At 50.6% G+C, this 23329-nt stretch overlaps 1 protein-coding gene across 4 annotated transcripts in view; it reads right to left on the bottom strand.

The window, feature by feature from the left end:
* The window catches only part of GRIK4 (glutamate ionotropic receptor kainate type subunit 4), a 241290-nt gene that overhangs the window by 48506 nt on the left and 169455 nt on the right, over positions 1-23329 (bottom strand). For all 4 annotated transcript variants that reach the window (XR_008462996.1, XM_054176047.1, XM_054176046.1 and 1 more), the window contains exons 7-8: positions 20117-20170; positions 5731-5892 (exon numbers count right to left, since the gene is read on the bottom strand). Coding sequence is in view for 3 of the 4 variants with exons in the window: in XM_054176047.1 (XP_054032022.1) it covers positions 5731-5892; positions 20117-20170 (216 nt within the window). In the remaining variant the exon portion in view is untranslated. The remainder of the gene's footprint in view (positions 1-5730; positions 5893-20116; positions 20171-23329) is intronic.

The following is a 23329-nucleotide window of genomic DNA, read 5'->3' as shown; positions in this document are numbered from 1 at the left end:
TCAGCCCACCAAAGCTTCAGCTTCTGCTGGGTTACTAATTTGATCAGGGTGAGCCAGACCTAACCCTGCTTGATGTACTCAGATCAGTGGCAAGATCTCCTTGACCACAACAGCCCAGGACTGGGGAGCTAGCAAGCAGAACAAAATCTTAACATGTATAAGCTGGCAGAAGTCACAAGGCATGATTCCAGCCTAGTACTAGCCCCAAAACCAGCTCTAATGGCACCTGTAACCTCTCACTTTTCCAGCCCCAGCACAGACTCTTGCTGATTGTGCCACGTTCCTCCTCTAGGTACCAGTTTAATCAGTTTTTACACAAGAGCATCTGGGGACTCTGCAGTGAACACTAAGCAACCTGAGTGGCATCTGTCAGTCTTCACAGAATCATCACAGAGCCATAGAACAGCTTGAATTGGAAGGGATCTTAAAGCTCATCTAGTTCCAACTCCTTCCACCAGACCAGGCTGCACAAAGTCTCGTCCAGCCTGGTCTTCAACAGGGTTGAGGTGTCCACAACTTCTTTGGGCCACCCATTCCAAGGTCTCACCACCTTCATAGTAAAGGTCCTCTTCCTAATGTCTGATCTAAACCTTCCCTGCTCCTTTCAGACCATTGCACCCTTACCCTATCACCTCATGCCCTTATAAAAGTCCCTCTGCAGCTCTTGTGTCTTGCCTCTGAGCTGTTTGCCCCTTTGCTCAGGTAGGTTGAGAAGTTTCTGCTGATCATCAGGGTTGACTGATGGCAGAGCTGTGAAATTTTATTACAGCTATTTAGCAGGAGACCAACTGTAACACCAGAGCCAGCTGAGAATATGCAGAAGGTACTGGTGGCAGCGTGGGAACAGAAGCTGGGTATCCTGTTTCCTATCCTGCCTCAGCTATGAGATACCACAGGTCCCTTTGCAACAGCAGCAATCCTCTCTCCTGCATTTCTTCCCTTCTGTTCAGGGGCAAGCCTGCTTAGGCTTTCTCCCCATCTGACCCAAACATTCCTCTCCCAGGAAGCATTTTCTAGAGCTCTCTTAAAGGAGCAGGTATATCCTTCTCCATAGCTTTCTTCTTTTACCTTCAGTATGAGTTCTTTTCCTCACAGGACCCCTCCAGCCTGCCCCATCCTCAGTCCCTGCTCCACGAAGCTCTTTAGTGCATGCTTCATTTTTACCTGGGGATCGAATCCCATTCGGGTTACAGGATACCACACAATTAACAATTGCTTCCCTTCATCAGGAGCCATATTAATACCCCTTGGCCAAACAAAACTATTGCCAGAGCAAACACAAGCCCTGTGAACCCAGGGTTCAACATCCCACACCAGCCCAGATTATTGGCCCAGCATTTTTAATTGTCTCCTGTTGGGTTTTCATTTCCATTTTCCCTGAGCAGTTAATGATCTCTTATTAGCTGGTGAGCAAGAGACTTGTAGATCTTAGTGAAGCATTTGACATTATTGATTGGAATATTTTACTCCCTAGCCTTGAACAATTTGTTAGGATTTCAGGCAGATTTTCAGCAATTTAGGGGTTGGAGGAAAGGGTTGTGAAATGCAGGAGCAGGTAGGGAACAAGAAGGCTGAGGAGGGACTTCTTAGGATATCAGGTAGTGATAGGACTAGGGGGAATGGAATGAAGCTGGAGAGATTCAGACTGGCTGTGAGGAAGAAGTTCTTCACTATGACAATGGTGAAACCCCAGAATGGGTTGTCCAGGGAGGCGGTTGAGGCCCCATCCCTGGCGGTGTTTAAGACCAGGCTGGATGAGTCTCTGGCCATGCCCATGGCAGGGGGGTTGGAACCAGATGATCCTTGTGGTCCCTTCCAACCCTGACTGATTCCATGATTCTATCCTTCTCATGCCCTCAGCATACATCCTTCCTTTTGCAGAGGAAGCCATAACCAGCAGAGGAGACAGAGCTGGAGGCAGCACCTTTTTCACTCCCTCGAGGCAGATTGAGCAAGGGGGATCTGGCACTGCTCTCCTGCACCTTGCCTTGCATTTCTTCATGTCACCCATACAATCTCTCACTGTGTTTATGTTCTCGTTCTAAACCACAGTTTTGTCACTCTGTCACAAGAAGCCAATTTCCCTGTTAACAAATTGATTCTCTCCCTTTGTGTGCATCATCTGATTTGTGCAGATCCCTGATGTTTTCCCACCGCCCCTGCAATGGAACAGGCTGCATGTGAAAGACTTAGAATCATAGAAGTGTCAGGGTTGGAAGGGACCTCAAGGATCAGCCAGGTCTGACCATGGGCAGGGACACCTCACACTACAGCAGGTTGCTCACAGCCACATCCAGCCTGGCTGCAAAAACCTCCAGGGATGAGGCTTCCACCACCTCCCTGGGCAACCTGTGCCAGTCTCTCACCACCCTCATGGGGAAGAACTTCTTCCTGACATCCAATCTGAATCTCCTCATTTCTAGTTGTGTTCCATTCCACCCAGTCCTATCACCCCCTGACACTCTCAAAAGTCCCTCCCCAGCTTTCTTATAGCCCTCTACAGATACCGGAAGGTCACAATTAGGTCTGCTGGGAGCCTTATCTTCTCCAGACTCCACAACCCCAGCTCTCTTAGACTGTCCTCAGAGCAGAGCAACTCCAGCCCCCTCTGCTCATCCTCATGGCCCTTCCCTGGACACCTTCCAGCACCTCCACCACCCTCATGGTGAAGAACTTCCTCCTAGCATCCAATCTGAATCTGACTTGGTGAGCTCAGCAGTGGATCCCCACTGCAGGTTCCTTGGGCTCTCTCCATTAAGACTAAATCCTGACAAGGAAAGTTGCTAATGAGCTTTGCCACTTGCTGGCTGCCTCATGAGAAGAAGGCTCCAGAAAAGGGGGCAGCTGGTGGGCTGGGCAGCTGGGCTCACTGCTCCATCTCCCTCAGCATGCCGGTGAGCTGTGTGGAGAGAGGCTGTAGCCAGGATCTAAGGTGGTGCTGCAGGGTACAGCTGTGCCCCAAAGCCCTGGGAACAACTCACCAGCTAGAAAGGGTCAGGAAGGAGACCTCCAGCCCTCATGGACATCAGCTGTCAAGACCATCCCTGTTAGTGTCTCCAAGATAACTAACACCATCAGATATCCTGTGCCTCAGCAGCGGGGATGGAGCCTGAGCTCTACCCGGGTCCACCGCAGCTCCTTGCACACCTTCCTCCCAACACCAGATCTGTCCCTCCAGGAACTAACAGCAGGTGAGGTGTGGCTGAGTGGAAGATCCTGCTTTATCTTGTATTTCTGGAAGCCTCCCACATGAAGGCCATGTTTAAAGGTGAGCTGATCTCCAGGGAAACATGAACAGGTTTGGCTAGTCTGGGTTTGGCCATATGGTTTGGTTTGGGTCTTTTTTTCCCCCCTTGTCTTCCTAAACCATTATCTGCTGTATCTTTGCCCCCAAACATAACACAGGGAATGAAAACCATTAAAATCCTGTGAAATAGACATTACAATCTGGATTTTATTCAATGACATAAACACTTAATTACAAACATCTGTTTTAGGCTAAATTCTAATTACCTAATCTAGCCATCTGTAATTTGAATGATTTTCTCTGATTTCCTTTCTTTGCAATGTGATTAATGAGAATAGCATCAGAAGCAAGCAGCTCCCTCCTCTTTCTTCAGACACTTCCTCAGCTCTAGCAAGAAAGCCCTGGGATCTTGCAGCTCCCAGGAAACCTCCCTCCTGTCACTTCCAGCTATTGAGCTTCCTTTTCTCTTTTTTGTATGAGCTACCCCATGAGATAGCTGCTTCCCTGGACTAAAAGGGAAGGTTCTTACACAAACAGATGCTCTCTGGGAGAGGAGATCTGCCAGACTGCCACTGACAGAGATGGTGCAGGGCAAAGTGGCCCTGGCTTTCCATTTCAGACACAGGAAAGCAAACACATGCCCTGCCTGAGAATATTTCACTTCACTTCATCAGACAGGGCAAGGTCCTTTTCCCATCATCTGGGACATAGCATACTGATAATGGGAGTCTTGCTGTGAACACAGAGTGAACCTTCTCACCATCAGAAAGCAAGTCTTTTGACCAAGACTCTTCACTTCTCTGTCATGCCTCAATTTCCCCTTTGTACACCCCCTGAGCAGCTGACCACCACCTAGCAGGAGGGGAGCTACACAGAACAGCCAAGAGCAGCCACGTGGTGGGTGCTTGGGAAGTCATTGCAGCCCTTGGGCAGGTCTACTGAGGACAGCTGGAATGGTTTAGATGAGGGTGATGCAGCATGGCCAAACCCCCTCCCTCCAGGCATGTCCTCCCTGGCCTGGGAGGCAGCCTGCTGTATGGCTGATTAGACTTTATGAATGAATGAAAGGAGCATCCAGCTGGCTTAATATTACACTGATGGGTGATTTAGGCTCAGGCTTACAAACCAAACAGCTCCATACAGCTCTGAATTCCTTCACTCCTTCAAGAAAAAAACCACTGCAGTGAGGCATCCTCTTGCATCCTCCCATCTACATATTTTGCTGCTTGTTCAAGCCAGCACAGGGTGAGAAGTGCAATGAGATCAGTTATTTCCCCATCACACCTGCTGCACTCCTATTCCTACTGTCTGCTCTTTCTACTATTAGGAGGAAATTTATTTTTAATGCCTCCAAACAGCCTCTCCAGCTGTCATCCAAATAGGAAGCTTCTTAGTAGTGATCCTACAGAGATTTAGCAGGGCACAAAGCGAGCTTGCTGCAACTACTGCTGCACAAGAGGGCTGGGAGGAGGGAGAGAGCAGGATGGTCCCAGGCAGCTACTAACCATGGCCTGAGCTCCATGTCCAGCCACTAGCTTGTGGACATAAAGGAGGAAAGCTCCTTACCTTGCCTACTTAAGATCACCTTGTAGTGATAATAAGGAGTGCACAGCTGCCTCAGCTTGTCAAGGGGACTCTGAGTTCATTAAAAATGATGTAAAGGGTTTCACTGGTGGCATTCTCTCTTTCTGTCCTCCCCCAGCCCTGTGCATCCCTGATATGGCAAATCAACGCTGCAAACCTTCCCAGTTATGAAGAGCCCCAAAGGAAGCTTTCAGTGCTGACCCACACACTGGTCAGGGAGATGTTAGAGTATGCAACACAAGTCACCCCCTTGGCACCTACCCAAGCCCAGCCCTTGCTATACTCCCTGCACCCAGACTCCCTCTCCACCAAACATCTCCCTAGAGGTAAAATACCAGGGGGAAACCTCACAAGGGAAATCCTGAGTCAGGGCTGCATCATCCCCTGCACTCACATCTAAATACCATTCAAATTAACATTAAGCTTGGGTTTAAAGCTGTTCAGCCATTCAGTCACAGAGAAGCCCTCTAAAGCTCTGCACCCACACAGCTCCCTGCTGCCCCTTTGGACAACCACAGGCTTTCAGGAGTGCTTTAGCATTCTCCAGATGGGGAGGCTCCCCTGTAATTCACAGCCTGACACCACTTAACTGAGGTGCTGTCTGGCCCATCCTTCCCATTCCTGCACTATCATCTCCCTTGAAAACCAACCCAAGGCACAGCAGTGCCAGAGCCTGGTGGTGCACAAAAGCTCTCCAGCACAGGGGTGATCTGGATTAAAGAATCAGTCAGTACCCTGCACCCATACATTTGAGACCAGAGTCTCTACCTCTGGTTGGTTCTCACACAACCTTGGCAGTGTCTGCTCAGAACCAGCTCACAGCCACAAGGTTTCCTGGATGGTCTATAGGAGCTCCCAGCTCAGGGAGGCTGTGGGTGACAGCAATGCATTTTACTTACTGCTGGCCCAGTAAAAGGAGCGTGGTCACAGTTCTCCTGCCAGGACTGGTTGAGGCTCTGGACAAACTCTTGGAAGAAAGCATGAGACTGGTTGAAAATGGAAAATCCCAGGATGTTGACTCGGTCATCCAGCAAGCTGTCCAGGCGCTGGAGAGAAAACTCCTAAAGCAACCCAAACCAGAGAAGAGGGTTAGGGAAGAAAGCAGGCACCAAAAGCTTCAAAACCACTCAGTATACCCTTGAAGGGGAAGACCCTGCAGCTAGGAGGAGCTGCATGTGAAAGCCACCACCTCCAAGCTGGGGCTGGAATCCACCCTCTAGCAGAGGCTGCAGCAGAGGCAGGGAGGTGGATGAGGCCAGTAACCTGCTCTAACTGGCCAGAGGAGGTCAGGTCTGCTGCGGGAGGTTCACAGAATGCAGCTCCTCAGCACATTTCTGCTTCCCAACCGAAGCTCTCCAGTGCACTCCCAGAAAAGGATCCACGCTGGTTTTCACCATGAAAACTCTGCTGTGCCTCAGGGTTGAGAGCCCCAGGCAGTGTGAGCACACAGGCAATGGCTGTCCATCCAGACCCAGGGCAGGAGGGATCCCCAGGCCACCAAACCTGAGGAGGAGCTAATGTTCTCTCTTTACTAGTCTTTATTTCCTCTGAGACTGCACTGAACTGGACCCCAGCTGGGGCAGCAAACATCATCTGCTGAGTGAAGCTGCTCTACCACCACCATATCCAATCTGGTGGCACCAAGTTTAATCTGGTAAATGAGATCAGATCCTCCCCACAGGACAATCCTGCACTGCTCCTTTCTGCCACCAGGCACACAGAGGAGAAGCCTGGAGAAGGTCTCAGGATGACTTTATAACTACATTTCAATATCTGAAGGGGACCTACAGGAGGGCTGGGGAGGGACTGATTAGAAGGGCTTGGAGTGATAGGATGAGGAGCAATGGTTTGAAACTGGAGCAGGGCAGATTTAGGTTGGACATCAGGAGGAAGTTCTGCACAGTGAGAGTGGTGAAACACTGGAACAGGCTGCCCAGGGATGTGATTGAGAACCCACCCCTGGAGACATACAAGATCAGAATTGGTGTGGCCCTGGGCAGCCTGATCTAGTTGGAGGTGTCCCTGCTGACTGCAGGGGGGTTGGACAAGATGACCTTTGAGGGTCCCTTCCAACCTGATGCAGTCTGTGAGATGCCACTCACAGAACATCCTAACACCCTGTGAAAGGTGGGAAGATGACACAGTCTCAAGCTGTGCCAGGGGAAGTTTAGGCTCAAGGTGAGGAGAAAGTTCTTCCCAGAGAGAGTTGTTAGCCATTGGAATGTGCTGCCCAGGGAGGTGGTGGAGACACCATCCCTGGAGGTGTTCAAGAGGGGATTGAACATAGCACTTGGTGCCATGGTCTGGTAGTCATGAGGTCTGTGGTGACAGGTTGGACTTGATGATCTTTGGGGTCTTTTCCAACCTTGTTGATTCCATGATTCCATCATTCTAAGGTGCTTTGGAGTGGGACCTATCCTCTTGCATTGCTGAAGAGCAAAGTGGTCAGAGAGAGAAAAATGACTGTATGGAGGGGAGGGAAAGGCAAAAAGGAAGAAGTTTGCTGCTCATGTTAATGGAAGCAGTTCCATGACAAAGCCAGCTTCCTGGAGAAGAGTCCAACCCTCCCTGTCCTATTAGCAGGAAATAATGCTGCCTTCCCCACTAATTTCTCTCTGGCTAATTGCTGAAACAGAGTGAGAAGGTGGGAGTCATAGTTCCAGCAACTGCTGGATCCTCGTTCTCTTCTATCACTAATACAAATGGCTTTGGGCTCTGTGGGCCAGAAGCTCTCAGCCAGTCAAGTCATTTTTTACCTTCCCTGCACCTGCATGCACGTAGGAACAAGGTCTGTAAATCTCCCAAACATGGGCTTACAAGGCTGCTCCAGCATGGCAAACTCCCACGAGGATGTGATCAGGCACAGGATTAAGTGCATTTTGGCCACAGCCACATTAACATTAGGTAACATGGAATTGCCTGTGAACTATTGATTCATTTGAATGATATTATCCTCCTGCCTGCCTGACAGCATATCCATTTACCCACTCCATCCTGTCAACCTGCACTACGAGGGCAGATGGCTAATGAGGACCTGGGCCTGAGGAGAGCCTGGATGCAAGGCAGAGAAGCAGGAGATACTTTATGCCCCTGCAGGATGCACCTCCCACCAGCCAGGGCTGGGAGGCAAATTGTGTGGGGTACAATATGAACAGCTGCCCCCTTGGCAATGGAATGGAATGGAATGGAATGGAATGGAATGGAATGGAATGAACCAGGTTGGAAAAGACTTTTGAGATCATAGAGTCCAACCTGTCACCCAACACCATCTAATCAACTAAACCATGGCACCGAGTGCCTCATCCAGTCTCTTCCTAAACACCTCCAGGGATGGTGACTCCACCACCTCCCTGGGCAGCACATTCCAATGGCCAATCTCTCTTTCTGTGAAGAACTTCTTCCTAACATGCAGCCTAAACCTGCCCTGGCACAGCTTGAGACTGTGTCCTTTGTTATATGCAGGAGGACAATGAGATCATAGAATTGTTTTGGTTGGAAAAGACCTCTAAGATCATCCAGTCCAACCATTGACCTAACACCACCATGGCCATTGAACCATGCCCCAAATTGCCATGGCCACAGACAGGGAGCCCAAGGCTTCAGTCTCAGGCCAGCCCATCCCAATCTCAAGGCAGCTGAAGTCAGTGCTTTTATTTAGTACAACATTTCTAGGCTGTTGAGGTTGCTCAGGCCCTGGCAGGTTAATCCTTATATTAGCAATTCCTGAGTGAGGAAATAACACACACACATCCCCCAGCCTCACTTCACAAGGGGGAAACTGAGGCAGAGGTGCAATTAGCAGCAGCCATGCGAAACTGAACCCCTGAGTCCATTCTGCTCGGGCTGGGGGAGCGACAGCACTGATCCCAGCCCCTGGCTCGGCTCTCTGTGCAGCTCTCAGGAGGGACTCCTGCCTGCATCACTCCAATTTCCACAGGGAAGCTCCCATACCCCAGCTGCCAGGGCTCCCTGCCTGACAAAGCGACTGCAGGCAGACCTGGCCCTGCTCCCCCCAGTCAACAATTAGCTCTGGTTCAGATGTTAACAGCAGCTTGTTCCCAGTGCCCGTTAGCCCTGGCTGGGCATTGCAAGCTTTGGTCTTTTCCTACAGCAAGTGTTCTCTGTATCTCTCTTTTTCTAGGCGCCTCTCCAGCTGCAGAAAACCTTATTTCTGCTGCTGTCATGCTCATAAAGCATCCACCTCAGTGCCACATGGGGATTGCATGGCCTGCACATGACCCTTTCCCTGCACAGCTCTCTGGCCCTTCCCTCAGCTCCAGCTCCAACCCTCTGCCTTTAAATGTTTTGCCATCAGTGCACAAGAGCCTTCTGTGGAGCCAGGTCAAAAAGAAGCAAATGAGCCATGAGCTGCCTATGCAATGAGAAGGAGATAAAGCATCCTTGGGGGACACACTTTGTTTGCAACGGGATAAGAGAGATTTGGTAAGGTCAGGCTTGCTAGGAAGGGCAAAGCATCCAGACACTCCAGTAGCTGTCAGCTCAGCTTCTGTTCCTATCTGGTGTTTTTTTTCCCCTTCCTACACAGTCATCCACCATGCTTGACATTTCCAAGCCCATGTTTTGCAAACACAAACTCATTTGCCATTCAAGACCTGCACCACTCAAACGATTTCCAGAGTTTGATGCCCATCCATCAGCCCTAGTCCTCCCTGCTGCCCTCGTAACAGCAAGGGACAGCTGGGGCTCTGATGCTGCCAGTGAGAAGCGGTGGAAAGCCCTGCTCCTGGCCATGATCTCAGATGGCTCCTTGCACCATGCAAGCAATAACACAATTGCCTTTCACAAGACCAAACAGGTAGAGAGATACTGTTCTGATTTGAGAAGCAAGACTCAGCCACAGGAATGGCTCTGAAGCAAGTGCACAGGGATTCAGTGTCAAGACCCAAGGGTTTCTCATTGAGATGTACTGAGGCTGACTTTCACCTAAGCTAGGAAAAAATTGAATCAGGCTGAGCACAAGTATGGTTTTACATCCCTGACCTTTCCTGGCCTGAGCTGGTGGACCCAGTGCTTACACAGAACAGCTTCACATCCACCTCTGCTCTCTTCATACATTACTCTTCCTTAACTGCAGTGCTGGCTGGTGCTGTTGCAGGGTAGAGGAGAGCTGTCCAGCACACTAACAGCAAGGAGCCATTAGGTAAAGCACTCACTCCTGTCAGCAGATTCTGTTTAAGGGGTGGCTCCAAGCCCTGGTGCCTGGTCCTAGCCTCCTCTGCCTGCACAAGCACAGCTTTGCACCGATGCACCTTCAGGTGAGATCGAGGTACCTGGTGAAGACAAGAGGCTGTGGTGGGTGAGATGGGTGCAAAATGCATCTCCCTCATTATTTCCTATTCCACTGCTGATTATTCCTTCCCTACCCTCTCACAGTTTCAATAGCTGCCCAGCACTTTGCCCTCTGCATGTTGAGCTCCTTTACACACACCAGGGCAACCTCAGGCACTAAGAGCATCCAAAATCATGCCAAGGTAAATGTCAGGAACACGGATCCTGGTTGCCCAAATCCTTCTCTCTCTTTCCAGACTTGATTTTGCATTTTTTTTTCCCCAAGCACTCACCAAAAGTCAATATTCTGTTTCATGAGATCTCAGAGAAAGTAGACCCTGAGGGTCTGCAGCCAAAATTAATGAACTTTTGCAGAAGAGATGTCCCCAGGCTTTGCTCAAGCCCCAGCAAATTCTGCAGCAGCAGCAGGCAATTACAGCGTGGATTTTCTGACTTCCTGCTACAAGCCTGCAACCACTAAATATGTGCTGTTAAATAACAACACTTAGCAATTGCATGGCACTCTATATTTTCCAAGTGCTAGGCACACATTAGCTAATTGAATAGAAAGGGGTTCCCTGGGAGACAGCACTGGAGGACTTATTAGAGGATGAAGTCACTCTTGGGTTTCCATGCTTCATGCAGCGCTCGACCTGCGTTCTCACTTCACAGCAGCAAGCAAAAAGCTATGCAGTGACCCAAAGGTTTGGATCGCTGGCAGAGCCTGGCTAATTAAAGCCACACAGTTAGGCTCTGTAATTCATGATTGTAAAGCCAGGAGCTTGGATTTCCTGGTGTTGCTAGCTGTGAGTTACAATCAGATTTACAGGCTATAGCCTCCATTTCATTAGGAGCATAAACCCATGAGGTACAAGGGTGTTACTCATTGCAAGGTTCTCAGCTTGCACATTTGGATCATGTGCCAGCTCATTCCAGCTAGGACTTGGCCCCCACAGGCTCTCAGCCTGCACTGGTGACAAGGCTCCCACAGGGCACTGGTGGGTTCCTGGTGGGAACTCCACTCCTGCCCTGCCTGTTTCACTCTGGCTCCATAACACAGCAGAGCCATGTGCTGCTCCTTACATTGTCACAGTACAGAGCTGGGGGAATGTACAGAACCACTGCTGCCTTGCCCTGTGGGGACACCTGCCAGGGAACTGTTGTGCCCACAACACAGAGGAGGAAATTGAGGCACAGAGCTAAAAAGGGCAAGCGACTAAAAATCAGACAGCACATGAGAGACCTGAGCAAACAATGTGCCTTGTAATGCAAAGCATCACAGCCAGCATTTGTCTTTAAGGACTTCTAGATAATTAATGAATAACCTCCAAATCTGCACCTAAGTGACCCATTTGGCACCAGAACAAGAGGACACAGTCTCAGGCTGCACCAGGGGAGGTTTAGGCTGGAGGTTAGGAGGAAGTTTTACACAGAGAGAGTGATTGCCCATTGGAATGTGCTGCCCGGGGAGGTGGTGGAGTCACCATCACTGGAGGTGTTCAGGAGGAGGCTTGACAGGGTGCTTGGTTGCATGGTTTAGTTGATTAGGTGGTGTTGGGTGATAGGTTGGACTCGATCTTGAAGGTCTCTTCCAACCTGGTCTATTCTATTCTATTCTATTCTATTCTATTCTATTCTATTCTATTCACAGGCTGAAGTAGACTCCCTGAATTATGTCCAGCTTTTCCCTTGCTCCTCGCCCCACTGCCACCCATCACACTCTCCTTCCCAAGTCTGGGAAGAGGCTGGAGATGACTTCTGCATGGAAAAGGCCAGTCAAGCAAGGGATGGTTAGTGCCACAGCAGCCTGCCTGATAAGCAAATGTTTTTTGAAGTGTGGAGCTGTGAACCCTGGAGACTGCCCTGCACTGCCATGCGGCGGTCTCGCTCCAGCGAGTGGCTCCCAGTAATTGCTCACCCCGCAGCGGGGAGAGGGCCAGTTTGCTATTCAGAGCTCTGCAGCAGCTATTGAGCTCCCTCCAGCTTTATTGATTGCACTGGTGATATCGTTCTGCATCCCATTTGTGTGTGCAGAACCTCGCTCCCTGGCTTGATTCTTATCACATCTTTAATAACCCAGATCACCTGGGAAGCAGGGATACAGCAACCACTACCTGGATGCTGGAGACCACCGTGAAGTTGGCTTTGTTTCATCTCCCAAGACCTTCCCACACCCTGCTCAACCTCAGCCTGTTCCAAGCTCCTGGAAGGAGCAGGATTTGTCCAATTAAACCTCCACTGACAGCAAGATGCCCCACTCCCTCCTTCCTCTCCCTTGTGGTTATCTTTCTCTCTTAGTTACTGCAAGGACTTTATTGGATTTTTGGATTAGCAGCCTCTAAAACACCCTCTGATGCTGTCATTGCCCAGTGCTCAGCAGGAGAAACTCCTGGTGCTGTAAACTCAGCAGGATGCACTGACCTCAGATTCCCCTCAGCTCCAGCCAGGGATCCAGGCTCTGACAGCAGTGGAGGCTGATTTACACCAGGGACAAGCTCTGTGGGTCCAGAACACCCTGTGCTGCTCTTTCTCTATTTTTCTGTGGGATGGGAAGAAGAACACCAGGCCAAGGCTTCCATTTCTCTATTAAACCCTCACTCTGGCAAAATTTCCATTTCCAGAGCATTTGGTGCTTAGAGAAGCTGTCACCCTCCAAACAGTGACGTTCAGTTCTCATGCTGAGGCTGCCTGTGCCAAACCTTCCTCTAGTGCAAAGTCAGCACAGCTCTGGTGACTCCACTGCTGATGTCACTGGAGGCCAATCTGCATCATTGTTCACCACTTTAGTGTTCACCAGAGGAGATAAAGTACCTCAGCTCTTGGTTCTTTGGGCAAATAAACCTCTCCCCAGGGAGTCTTTCCCCAGGCCATGGGTGGCAGGACTAGAACAAGTAGCCCAAAGGGGCAGCAGGTACAGTCCTGGTCCTATTTCTTCACTGAGTGGAGAAAATACACAGAACCACACAGAATATCTTTGGTTGGAAGAGACCTTCAAGATCATCTAGGACAACCTTCAACCCAGCACTGCCAGGTCACCACTAAACCAAGTCCCTAAGCACCAGGCCAGCACTGCAAGTTCACCACTAAACCAAGTCCCTAAGCACCAGGTCCACAAGCTGTTTGCATGCCTCCAGGGGTGGCGACTCCTGCCTTAGCCTCCCTGCATCCTGCTGACCTCAGGGCTGAGCTGCAAAGTCTGCTAATCATTCCTAAGCTCCTCTAACAATGCCTTTATTTATTTACTCAAGTGGACAATATTATGTTAAGTGCTTTATGGCTTTCTTGAAAGGCTCAGTTTATTTATAAACTATTGACAGAGTCAATATATTTATAATGGGCCACATGTAAAAATCAATTCCTCTGGAAGAAATAAAGTCATCACTCCAGCAAACTGTGGCCTTTTGAGTGGTTAAGTGGCTGTGGGAGATCTACCCAAGGCATTGACGTTTGGCTATTCATGCAGCTAAAGAGGAACTGTGGTCTTAAACTCAAGGACAATTCAGGTTGAACTCTCCATACAGAATCTGATTGCTCTTATCAAGCTGACAGAAGCACAGAATCACCAAGGTTGGAAGAGACCTCAAAGGTCATCAAGTCCAACCTGTCACCACAGACCTCATGACTAGACCATGGCTCCAAGTGCCACATTCAATCCCCTCTTGAACACCTCCAGGGATGGGGACTCCACCATCTCCCTGGGCAGCACATTCTAATGGCTAACAACTCTCAGTGAAGAACTTTCTCCTCACCTTGAGCCTAAACTTCCCCTGGCACAGCTTGAGACTGTGTCCTCTTGTTCTGGTGCTGGTTGCCTGGGAGAAGAGACCAACCCCCACCTGGCTACAACCTCCCTTCAGGGAGTTGTAGAGAGCAAGAAGGTCTCCCCTGAGCCTCCTCTTCTCCAGGTTAAGCAACCCCAGCTCCCTTCAACCTCTCCTCACAGGGCTGTGCTCGAGGCCTCTCCCCAGCCTCATTGCCCTTCTCTGGACACATTCAAGTGTCTCAGTGTCCTGAGGAGGAGCCTTTTACCTCCTCATGCAAGGAGAGCTATGAAATTCTGGGAGCTGTTCTTCAAACCAGAGCACTTTAGGAAACCCATTGGTGAGGCCCTCAGTGAAGGCAATTTACTTCAATTCCTCTGCAGGGAGCCTGAGGCTTGAAGAGTGACAAATCCTCAGAGCAAAGAGGTCAAGTGCTAATGTTGGGACCTGAAAACAAGGGGTAGGGAGCCTGAAAGATGGCATGGGGGTAGAGGAAAAAGAGAGAGGTTTGCTCTCAGATCAGAGGGTCTGAGCTGTATCTGAGGCAGTGATTTACTTAACAACTGGAAATCAAGCACAGGATGGACCCTGAACAATACATAAAGAAAATGAAGACAGGTAAAGTAGTACAGGCAGCAAAAGGCAGGGAGTTACAGTTACTGCCTCATCTAAATCCTCCTTTTCTCATGCTAACTAGAATAAGGAGAAATTGCTTTGGCATGCCTGCAAAACCTGATTTGTTTGCCCTGCTACCACATGCCACTGAAAATATGAACCATAAATTCAGGGAATGATTTGGGCTCTACAAAAAGGTTTGCATCAGCTACTGGGAATTGGGGAGGCTGGCTGAGCTGCGAGGTAGAATTTGTCAGAGCATAAGGACAGAGTCCACCTTTGTCACTTGCACAAGGGAGGGGTGAGGCTGCTTGCAGCCAGCAGACCTGGTGCAGCCAGGAAAAACACCCCAGCTCCTGCAGGAGCTCATGACTTGATGATCTTTGAGGTCCTTTCCAACCTTATTGATTCTATGACTGCAGCCAGTTCTGAAGTCCCTAGTACAGGAAAGATCTGGAGGTGCTGGAAGGTGTCCAGAGAAGGGCCATAAGGATGAGCAGAGGGCTGGAGCTGCTCTGCTATGAGGACAGACTGAGAGAGTTGAAGCTGTTAGTTTGGAGAAGAGAAGGAGACCTTCTTGTGGCTTTCCAGTATCTGAAGGGGGCTACAGGAAAGCTGGGAGGGACTTTTGAGGGTGTCAGGTAGGGATAGGATTGGGGGGAATGAAGCCAACCAGAAATGGGGAGATTCAGATTGGATGTCAGGAAGAAGTTCTTCCCCATGAGGGTGGTGAGAGACTGGCACAGGTTGCCCAGGGAGGTGGTGGAAGCCTCATCCCTGGAGGTTTTTGCAGCCAGGCTGGATGTGGCTGTGAGCAACCTGCTGTAGTGTGAGGTGTCCCTGCCCATGGTCAGACCTGGCTGATCCTTGAGGTCCCTTCCAACCCTGACAATTCTCTCAAATTTCACTAAGCAGGACTAAAAACCTAAGCTCCACAGCCCTGGCCAAATACTGACCTGTATCCCACTTTCCCTCTGCTTTACTTGACAGGTTGGACTTGATGATCTTTGAGGTCTTTTCCAACCTTACTGACTCTATGATTCTGTGACATCACTCCCTCCTTCCAAAGGATGTGACCATAATGACAAACTACCACTGAAGCGTGTGACGCTGTCCGGGTGATCTGGACACTAATTTCTCCCCTCCACTTCCAACAGGGCTTTGAAAATCTCATCCTAGATGAAAATTAACCTCTTTATAAATCACTCCACAAAGGGGGAAAACAAACCAACCTCCAAAACAAGGAAACAACAACAGCAAGAAAGAAACCAACTCCAAAGCTGATTTATCAAGTCTGTGGAAATTGAATACAGCACAGCTGTTTTATCAGCACCAACACCTCCACACAATGTTGTCAGGGAACAAAACTGCTGCCAGTGAATAGATTGTCTGCCTCAAAGCACTAGCAAAGCACCTTTACACCTTCCTTCCTACAGCAATCATTTTAATTGTTTCAGTTATTCCTGTCTAATCTTCCTGAGAAGCATTTTGAAAGGAGAGAGGGAAATGAAGAGAGAAAAAAAGTAAGAAGCTACCAAGAATTAAGAAGATAAAAAAGGATTTTGGAGGCATCCAGCACCCCTCCTGCCCTGTGCTGTGGCAGGTTTCCAGGAGCAGGGGAGATTTAGGTTGGACATCAGGTGGAAGTTCTGCACAGTGAGAGTGGTGAAATACTTGGACAGGTTGCCCAGGGATGTGGTTGAGGCATCATCCCCAGAGACGTTCAGGATCAGCCTTGACATGGCAGGGAGGTTGGACTCAATAATCTCCAGAGGTCCCTTCCAATCCCTGCCATTCTGTGATGCTGTGACTGAGGACAGACAGATGGCTCAGTTGCCACAAGTGCCCCACATGCAGAGAATGGACATGGGGAATCCCAGAATCATCAAGGTTGGAAAAGACCTCAAAGATCATCAAAGTCCAACCTGTCACCACAGACCTCATGACTACTAAACCATGGCACCAAGTGCCACATCCAATCCCCTCTTGAACACCTCCAGAGATGGTGACTGCACCACCTCCCTGGGTAGCACATTCCAGTGGCTGACGACTCTCTCTGGGAAGAACTTTCTCCTCACCTTGAGCCTAAACCTCCCCTGGCACAGCTTGAGACTGTATCTTCTCATTCTAGTGCTTGCTGCCTGGGAAAAGAGACCAACCCCCACCCGGCTACAACCTCCCTTCAGGTAGTTGTAGAGAGCAATAAGGTCTCCCCTGAAGAATAATGCAAGAGTCCTGCTGTGTTCTGGGAGCTTCATTAGGATTCCTGGAAAATCTGTGGAGCTTCTGCTGCTGACAAAAAGGGTTCCTTGAGCTGGCTGAAGGAGGCTGATAATGAATTCTCACACAGTGAATTAGCCTGTGGGTATTTTTACACCAGGCTGCTCGCTTCAGCTCCAGTGGAGAAGCACTGGGGGCTGAGGACTTCCTCCTCATCTGCTCTCACAAGCTCCTGCCCAAGCCTGGCCATCAGCTTTCAGGCACCTCCCTGCCTTCCACGCTGCTCTGCAGCCATCAGCCTGGCTCTGGAGGAGCCTCACCCTGCCTCCCTCTCCCGCAGCTGGGGGAGTGGAGGGGACTCTGCTCCACCTGATGCTCTGCAGAGAGCAGAGCTGTGGCACACAACTGCCTGTTGGCTGGGCTCTGCTGATCAAATAAAGCTAATGCTGGAAGACAGGAACAGAATTCCCCCCTCCAGTGCTGCAGGGCAGGTGTTTAACTCAGCATTTTATCCCCCTTTTCTTATGGGTGGGGGTTTTTTTAATCCCCTGAAATATTTTCCCATCCCCAAGCAGCTCAATGCTCCACAGCCTGTCTCTTTGCCCTCTGATGAGCTCTCCCTCCATCTAAAGCCATATTTTTGCTTGCTCCCCTTGACAGCAGCTCACTCTGATTTTATCTTTTCTATTAGGCAGTGATTGCAAAGCCTCAGAGGGTTCATTAGGAGCTCGATAATCCCTCCAGGTTTATTAGTCTACATTGCTCACTCCCATCTCTCATTCCCATTTAAATATTACTAATTTCCTTAAACACCTCTTCCATCTGCCCAGGTTTTGCCCAGTGTCACCTTTCTTTAATGGTCCCTGCCAAGAATCCAGTTAGTTCTGCTGCGAGCTTGTCTTTGGGACTAAGTGGCAAAATAGCCTGGGTAAACAGATTAATATCCTGTGACAGTGAATGGCAACACAATTAATTTCTTTCTCACCTGCCATAACTGCCTTGCACTAGATGAATGGGTTTCCAAAACAAATTTCACCTCCTGACTTGGAGCAAATGCTGGATGATCTTTAAGGTCCTTTCCAACCCAATCCCATTCATCCCATTCTGCCCCTGTACTCGGCATTGGTTAGGCCACACCTTGAGTCCTGTGTCCAGTTCTGGGCTCCTCAATTTAAGAAGGGCATTGAGACACTTGAAGGTGTCCAGAGAAGGGCAAAAAGGCTGAGGAGAGGTCTGGAGCACAGCCCTGTGAGGAGAGGCTGAGGGAGCTGGGGTTTCTTAGCCTGGAGAAGAGGAGGCTCAGGGGAGACCTTCTTGCTCTCTCCAGCTCCCTGAATGGAGGTTGTAGCCAGGTGGGGGTTGGTCTCTTCTCCCAGGCAACCAGCACCAGAACAAGAGGACACAGTCTCAAGCTGCACCTGGGGAAGTGTAGGCTGGAGGTCAGGAGAAACTTCTTCCCAGAGAGACTGGCCATGGGAATGTGCTGCCCAGGGAGGTGGTGGAGTCCCCATCCCTGGAGATGTTCATAAAAGGATTGGATGTGACACTTGAAGCCATGGTTTAGTTGTCAGGAGGTGTTGGCTGATAGGTTGGACTTGATGATCTCTGAGGTCTTTTCCTACCTTATTGATTCTATGATCACACCCATGCTCAACTGCAGCTGGACAGAGGTGGGGTGCAGTGGGAAGCTTAATTTTGGAAGTTATCCTGTTACCCATCCAGGCACAGAGTGTGCTGGTGATAGGTAGATAGAAAACCCTGACTGTGGGCACAGTCCTAGTCTGTGGGATGCACAGCCACGGCAAGGGGAACACGAAACAGTGGCTGGGAGTGGATGGTAACAGGAAAGCCACTGACTGGGACTGGGAGGTGACTGCAGTGGTTTAGCCTTGTGAGCAGGATCTGACAGATGGCAAATCCCTTACCAGCTCTGCCAGCAGCAGTTACACTGATTCAGGGCTGGCACTGAGGGGTGAGAAATCACAGAGCAGCACCACTGCCTTGACACAAGTGACCTTCACCTCCTAAAAGGGCACAGCTCTTCCCTCAGTGTCTGTCTCTGGCTGGTCCCTCCAGGTGCACTCCTTCCTTTGCCTTTCCTGCCTGGTGCCAGTCGTTTGCATGAGCACAGAGAGGAGCAGTGAGGCTTGCTCTTGCTGGACTGCTGTTGAGAAAGGCTTGGACCAATGGATCAAGCACTAAGCAGAACTCAGAATGCTGTTAGCTCAGGTAGGAAGCTTGGGGCTTTTCTTCTTTCTCTTTTCCCCCCTCTCTTCTAACATCTCCTTTCCCTACTCTTTTCCCATTCTCTGCCCCAATTGCTCTCTTGGCTTTCAACCTTTCTGTTTCACTCCTTCCTCCTCCTCCTCTCCACTGCAGCTCTCCTGCCTACCCACTTGGCTCCATCCATTGCTGTCTCTCTCCCACCCAAACACAAAACGTGATTCAGCTCTCGGCTTTCCTGGCACACACACACACACACACACACACACACACAACCCCCCCTGGCATAAATATTAATAGAAACTGGAGAATGTGAGTATCATTTGGGGTTGGAAGGCACCTCTCCACTTCAGCATCCAGCCACACTCAGGTTTCCATCATGTCCACACCAGCATTAATGGGCAGGTGCCTGGTCTCCAGGGTGGCAGCGTTTGCCCCACACCACAAGGCAGCCTGCTCAGGAGCCTCGTAGCTGCTGCAGCCAGGGAAGCTTCTCTGATGTTTATTTTGGGTTTCCCCCTGCTGCTGCCTAAGCCCCATCACTCCTTGTTTAGCACAGTGCTCGGGGATTTAACTGCACCATCCCCCCATTAATGTTATTAGTAGCTATAAAGCCAAATCACTGGGGGCCGTGCTGAAGATATACCCTGCTCTGCCTCTCAACATTTATGGCATCATCCTTCCTTTGTCTCACACAGCCCTGCTCAGAGGCATGGCAGGCAAGCACAGGGCTGCTCTGCCTTCTGCCCAGAGCCCCAGCACAGCCTGCCCTGCCCTTATCCCAGCGTGAGGAAGGGGCTTGGGGGCTGGCACCTCCGCCATGACCCTCCTGAGCCTTAATCAGTCAGAACCCAACCATCTGCTGGTGCCTCCCAAGGACCCATACCCCTCATTGCAGCTGCTCTGGTGGCAGAGCCTACAGCCCCTGCCTCTGGCTGGCTGGCTGCTGCTAGGCACCTGACAGCTTCCCCCTCCTAAAGGCAGGGCCAGGACTTTCCGTGACTGACACTAAGGTTTGCAGGGGCACACCTCTCTTTCCCTCCCCACCCCCTCTGTTGCAAATGCCCTGCTCCATGGGCACAGAGCTCTTTCCCAAAGCTCCCAGGGCTGGGGAGATCAGCTCCCATTAACATGGCTCCACATGCACAGCAGAGAAAAGGCGAGGAAACTGTCTTACCAGATTAGTGAAGATATAGGTGTAATAGGCAGACGCCATTCCCAGTTCAGCTGCCTGTGAAGGAGAGGAAAGGAGATTAGACCAGAGCCTGACAATCTTCAATCTCCACTCCAGCAAGGCAGAGACTGGGCCACAGTTGCTTTTTCATCCTTATCACTCTGTGCAAGCACTGCTGTCTTCCTGCAGGCAGGGAAGGGTGGGACACAGCAGCACAATTTGACCCGTGAAATTAAAGTCTGGGGAACCAATTTTTCCAGCAGGTCTGAGCTTACCTGAGGTTTCCTCTCTGCCACAGCACTGACAAAGCACCTGCACAGGGGCTGCCTGGCAGGGACCAACCACCTGGCACTGCATGGGGTGCAGCTCTGGGTCCCAGTGGCCATCCATTTGAAACTGGAGCAGGGCAGATTTAGGTTGGACATCAGGAGGAAGTTCTGCACAGTGAGGGTGGTGAAACACAGGAACAGGTTGCCCAGGGATGTGCCTGGGACCCCATCCCTGGAGACATTCAAGATCAGCCTTGATATGGTCCTGGGCACCCTGAGGTAGTTGCAGGTTCCCTGCTGAGTGCAGGAGGGGTTGGACAAGATAACCTTTGAGGACCCCTTCCAACCCAAGGCAATCTGTGAAGCTGTGGCTCTCTGCTCCCTCTACATCATGGGGCAAGATGACATTGAGGATTCCTGCACCTGGCCCCATCCTGTGGGTGCACCCTGCCAAGGACAACCTGCAAGGAAGATGCCCACTGGAAGCAAAACCATTTGTACCCCCAACAGCAACAGGCTGCACAGACCCTAAGCAAGGCAAGGTGGGGTCCTGCAGCCCCAGCCTGAGGCCTCCAGAGTCCATTGGGGTGAGGAGCTCCCCAGGTATCCTTGTGTTTGGAGAACAGCAAGGCTGGGTGAGGATTGCTGCTTTGCTCCTGCTCAACTACCAACATCTTTTTGAACATGAGGGAAAGCAGCAGTGGAGAGAGCCCAGGGCTTGCCTCCTTGCGCTGCAAACACTGTGATTCAGAGAGCAAGGCATAAAATGCCCTGCTAGAGTTACAGCATCAGGCTGGTGGCTTTCCCTCATGTATCAGATTTGGGCTCCAGCCCTGCAAATTAATTAGCATGAATGGACCCTAGTAACTCTCTCTCTTCTCCAGCATTTAGACAGGGTTGTGATGCTCACAGAAACATGAAGACCACCCAGGACCACAGCCAGGTGGGGTTTGAATGTCTCCAGAGATGGAGACTGAGGAATCACAGCCTGGTGAGGGCTAGAAGGGACCTTCAGAGATCATTGAATCCAAGCCCACTGCTTACACAGCTTCACCCACAGCAGCTGGCACAGGAAGGTGCCCAGGTGGGGTCTGAGGAGACTCCAGAAGGTTGGATTTACCCTGGGACAGCTTTCAGAGACCCAGAGCGATGCAGAGGATTGGTGGATGCTGAAGGGTTGCTGGTTTGGGTTGAATCCACCCTGGTTTGGTCAACCACTCAGCTCTGCACTGCCCAGGTCGGCTCTGGAGCTGCTCTGAACCTGAGAGCTTGAGGAGCTGCAGGACCCAGGCTGCAGACATTGGGAGAAGATTGTTCCAAGGGTCACTGGAGCAGGCTGGGCAGAGAGGAGGACAAAAGTGTATGGAGATACAGAGAGAAGCACACAGGTTTTTTGTTTTCATTTTCCATGGGATGATCTGTTCTACAGATGACAGAGCAGGTCATTGAAGTTCTTTCCCAAAAACCCCAAGCTCTCAGTAAAGGAGGAGTTGGTTGTGGGAACAGATGATCAGGAAAGTGGGAGATTAATCTGCAGATCCTCCTGAAAGTCTGTGTTCCACTGCCAAGCACAGCTGGCCTCAAATAATGCTTCCAGACCTTGGCAAAGAGGCTTTTCCATTGCCTCAGACCACACAGAGGAACTGGAAGCAGAGGGGAGGGGAAGGACCCAGGCCAGCACCTCTTTACTTGGTTTTAGTCCTTTTCTATATCCCCCAAAACCTGAAGGATGGCAACAACAGAAAGTGAGTGAAAGAAAGATGGAGAAGAGGAGGCTTGGATTGCTCCACTCTCTGTTCTTGCCTGTTCTTTACACGAGGAGATGGGCAGTGAGGAAAGCTTTGGATGCCCACAGAGGGCTAGCTGGTGGCTCAGGTCTGGCTGTGTGCAGCCCTTTGGTTGCACATTGTCACTCTGTCCCTTACACAGGTGGCAAAACTGACACAGGGAAGGCACTTGACCGAATCATGACGATTCCAGAGGGGATTGCTGACCTGCCTTTCAGCCAGCTCTCCAGACAGCTGCCTCATCTTTTTAAGCCCTTACACAATAAAACCTGGCACCCATTCCCCTTCCTGGGGACAGTGATAATGTCAGTTCTCTCTCTGACCCACTTTGAAGTCAGTGCATTTGATTTCAAGGGCAGGGAATCAAAGCGAGCAGCACAGCGCTTCCTGCGCCCGGCTCCCATCCATTCACTCTGCTCCCGAGCAGGTGGGCAGCAGGGACAGGCTGCTAATCTAGGAAGCAACCAAGTGTCTCCAGACCATATGTGGAGGGTAAGAAATGAGCAATTGCAATGTATCTCCTTGTCTGAGGCCAGGACTGGCCTCCTCAATGGTCCTGACACGAGGCACTTCCAAACTAAGAGTGCAGGTTCCTTGCTTTTGGTGACCTTTATAAAAGGAGTCCCATGGAAAAGGCAGGGGGTGATGAGGTCAAGTTACTGCTGGGGGAGATGCCCATTGGACTCCAGATGAAAATGTTTCCCCATGAGAACAGTCAGACATTGATGGTTAGTCCACACCTTGAGTCCTGTGTCCAGTTCTGGGCCCCTCAGGTTAGGAAAGATGTTGAGCTGCTGGAAGGTGTCCAGAGAAGGGCAACAAAGCTGGGGAGGGGTCTGGAGCACAGCCCTGTGAGGAGAGGCTGAGGGAGCTGGGGTTGCATAGCCTGGAGAAGAGGAGGCAGGGCAGACCTTCTTGCTGTCTACAGATACCTGAAGGGAGGTTGAAGCCAGGTGGGGGTTGGGCTCTTCTCCCAGGCAAGCAGCACCAGAACAAGAGGACACAGTCTCACACTGTGGCAGGGGAGGTTCAGGCTGGATGTTAGGAACAAGTTCTTCCCAGAAAGAGAGATTGGCCATTGGGATGTGCTGCCCAGGGAGGTGGTGGGGTCACCATCACTGGAGGTGTTTAGGAAGAGACTGGATGGGGTGCTTGGTGCC

The sequence above is a fragment of the Dryobates pubescens genome, chromosome 34 (assembly GCF_014839835.1).
Source record: "Dryobates pubescens isolate bDryPub1 chromosome 34, bDryPub1.pri, whole genome shotgun sequence".
Classification (NCBI taxonomy): Eukaryota; Metazoa; Chordata; class Aves; order Piciformes; family Picidae; genus Dryobates; species Dryobates pubescens.
Note: the sequence above shows the minus strand (reverse complement) of the source record. Positions and strands in the feature narration are given on the sequence as shown.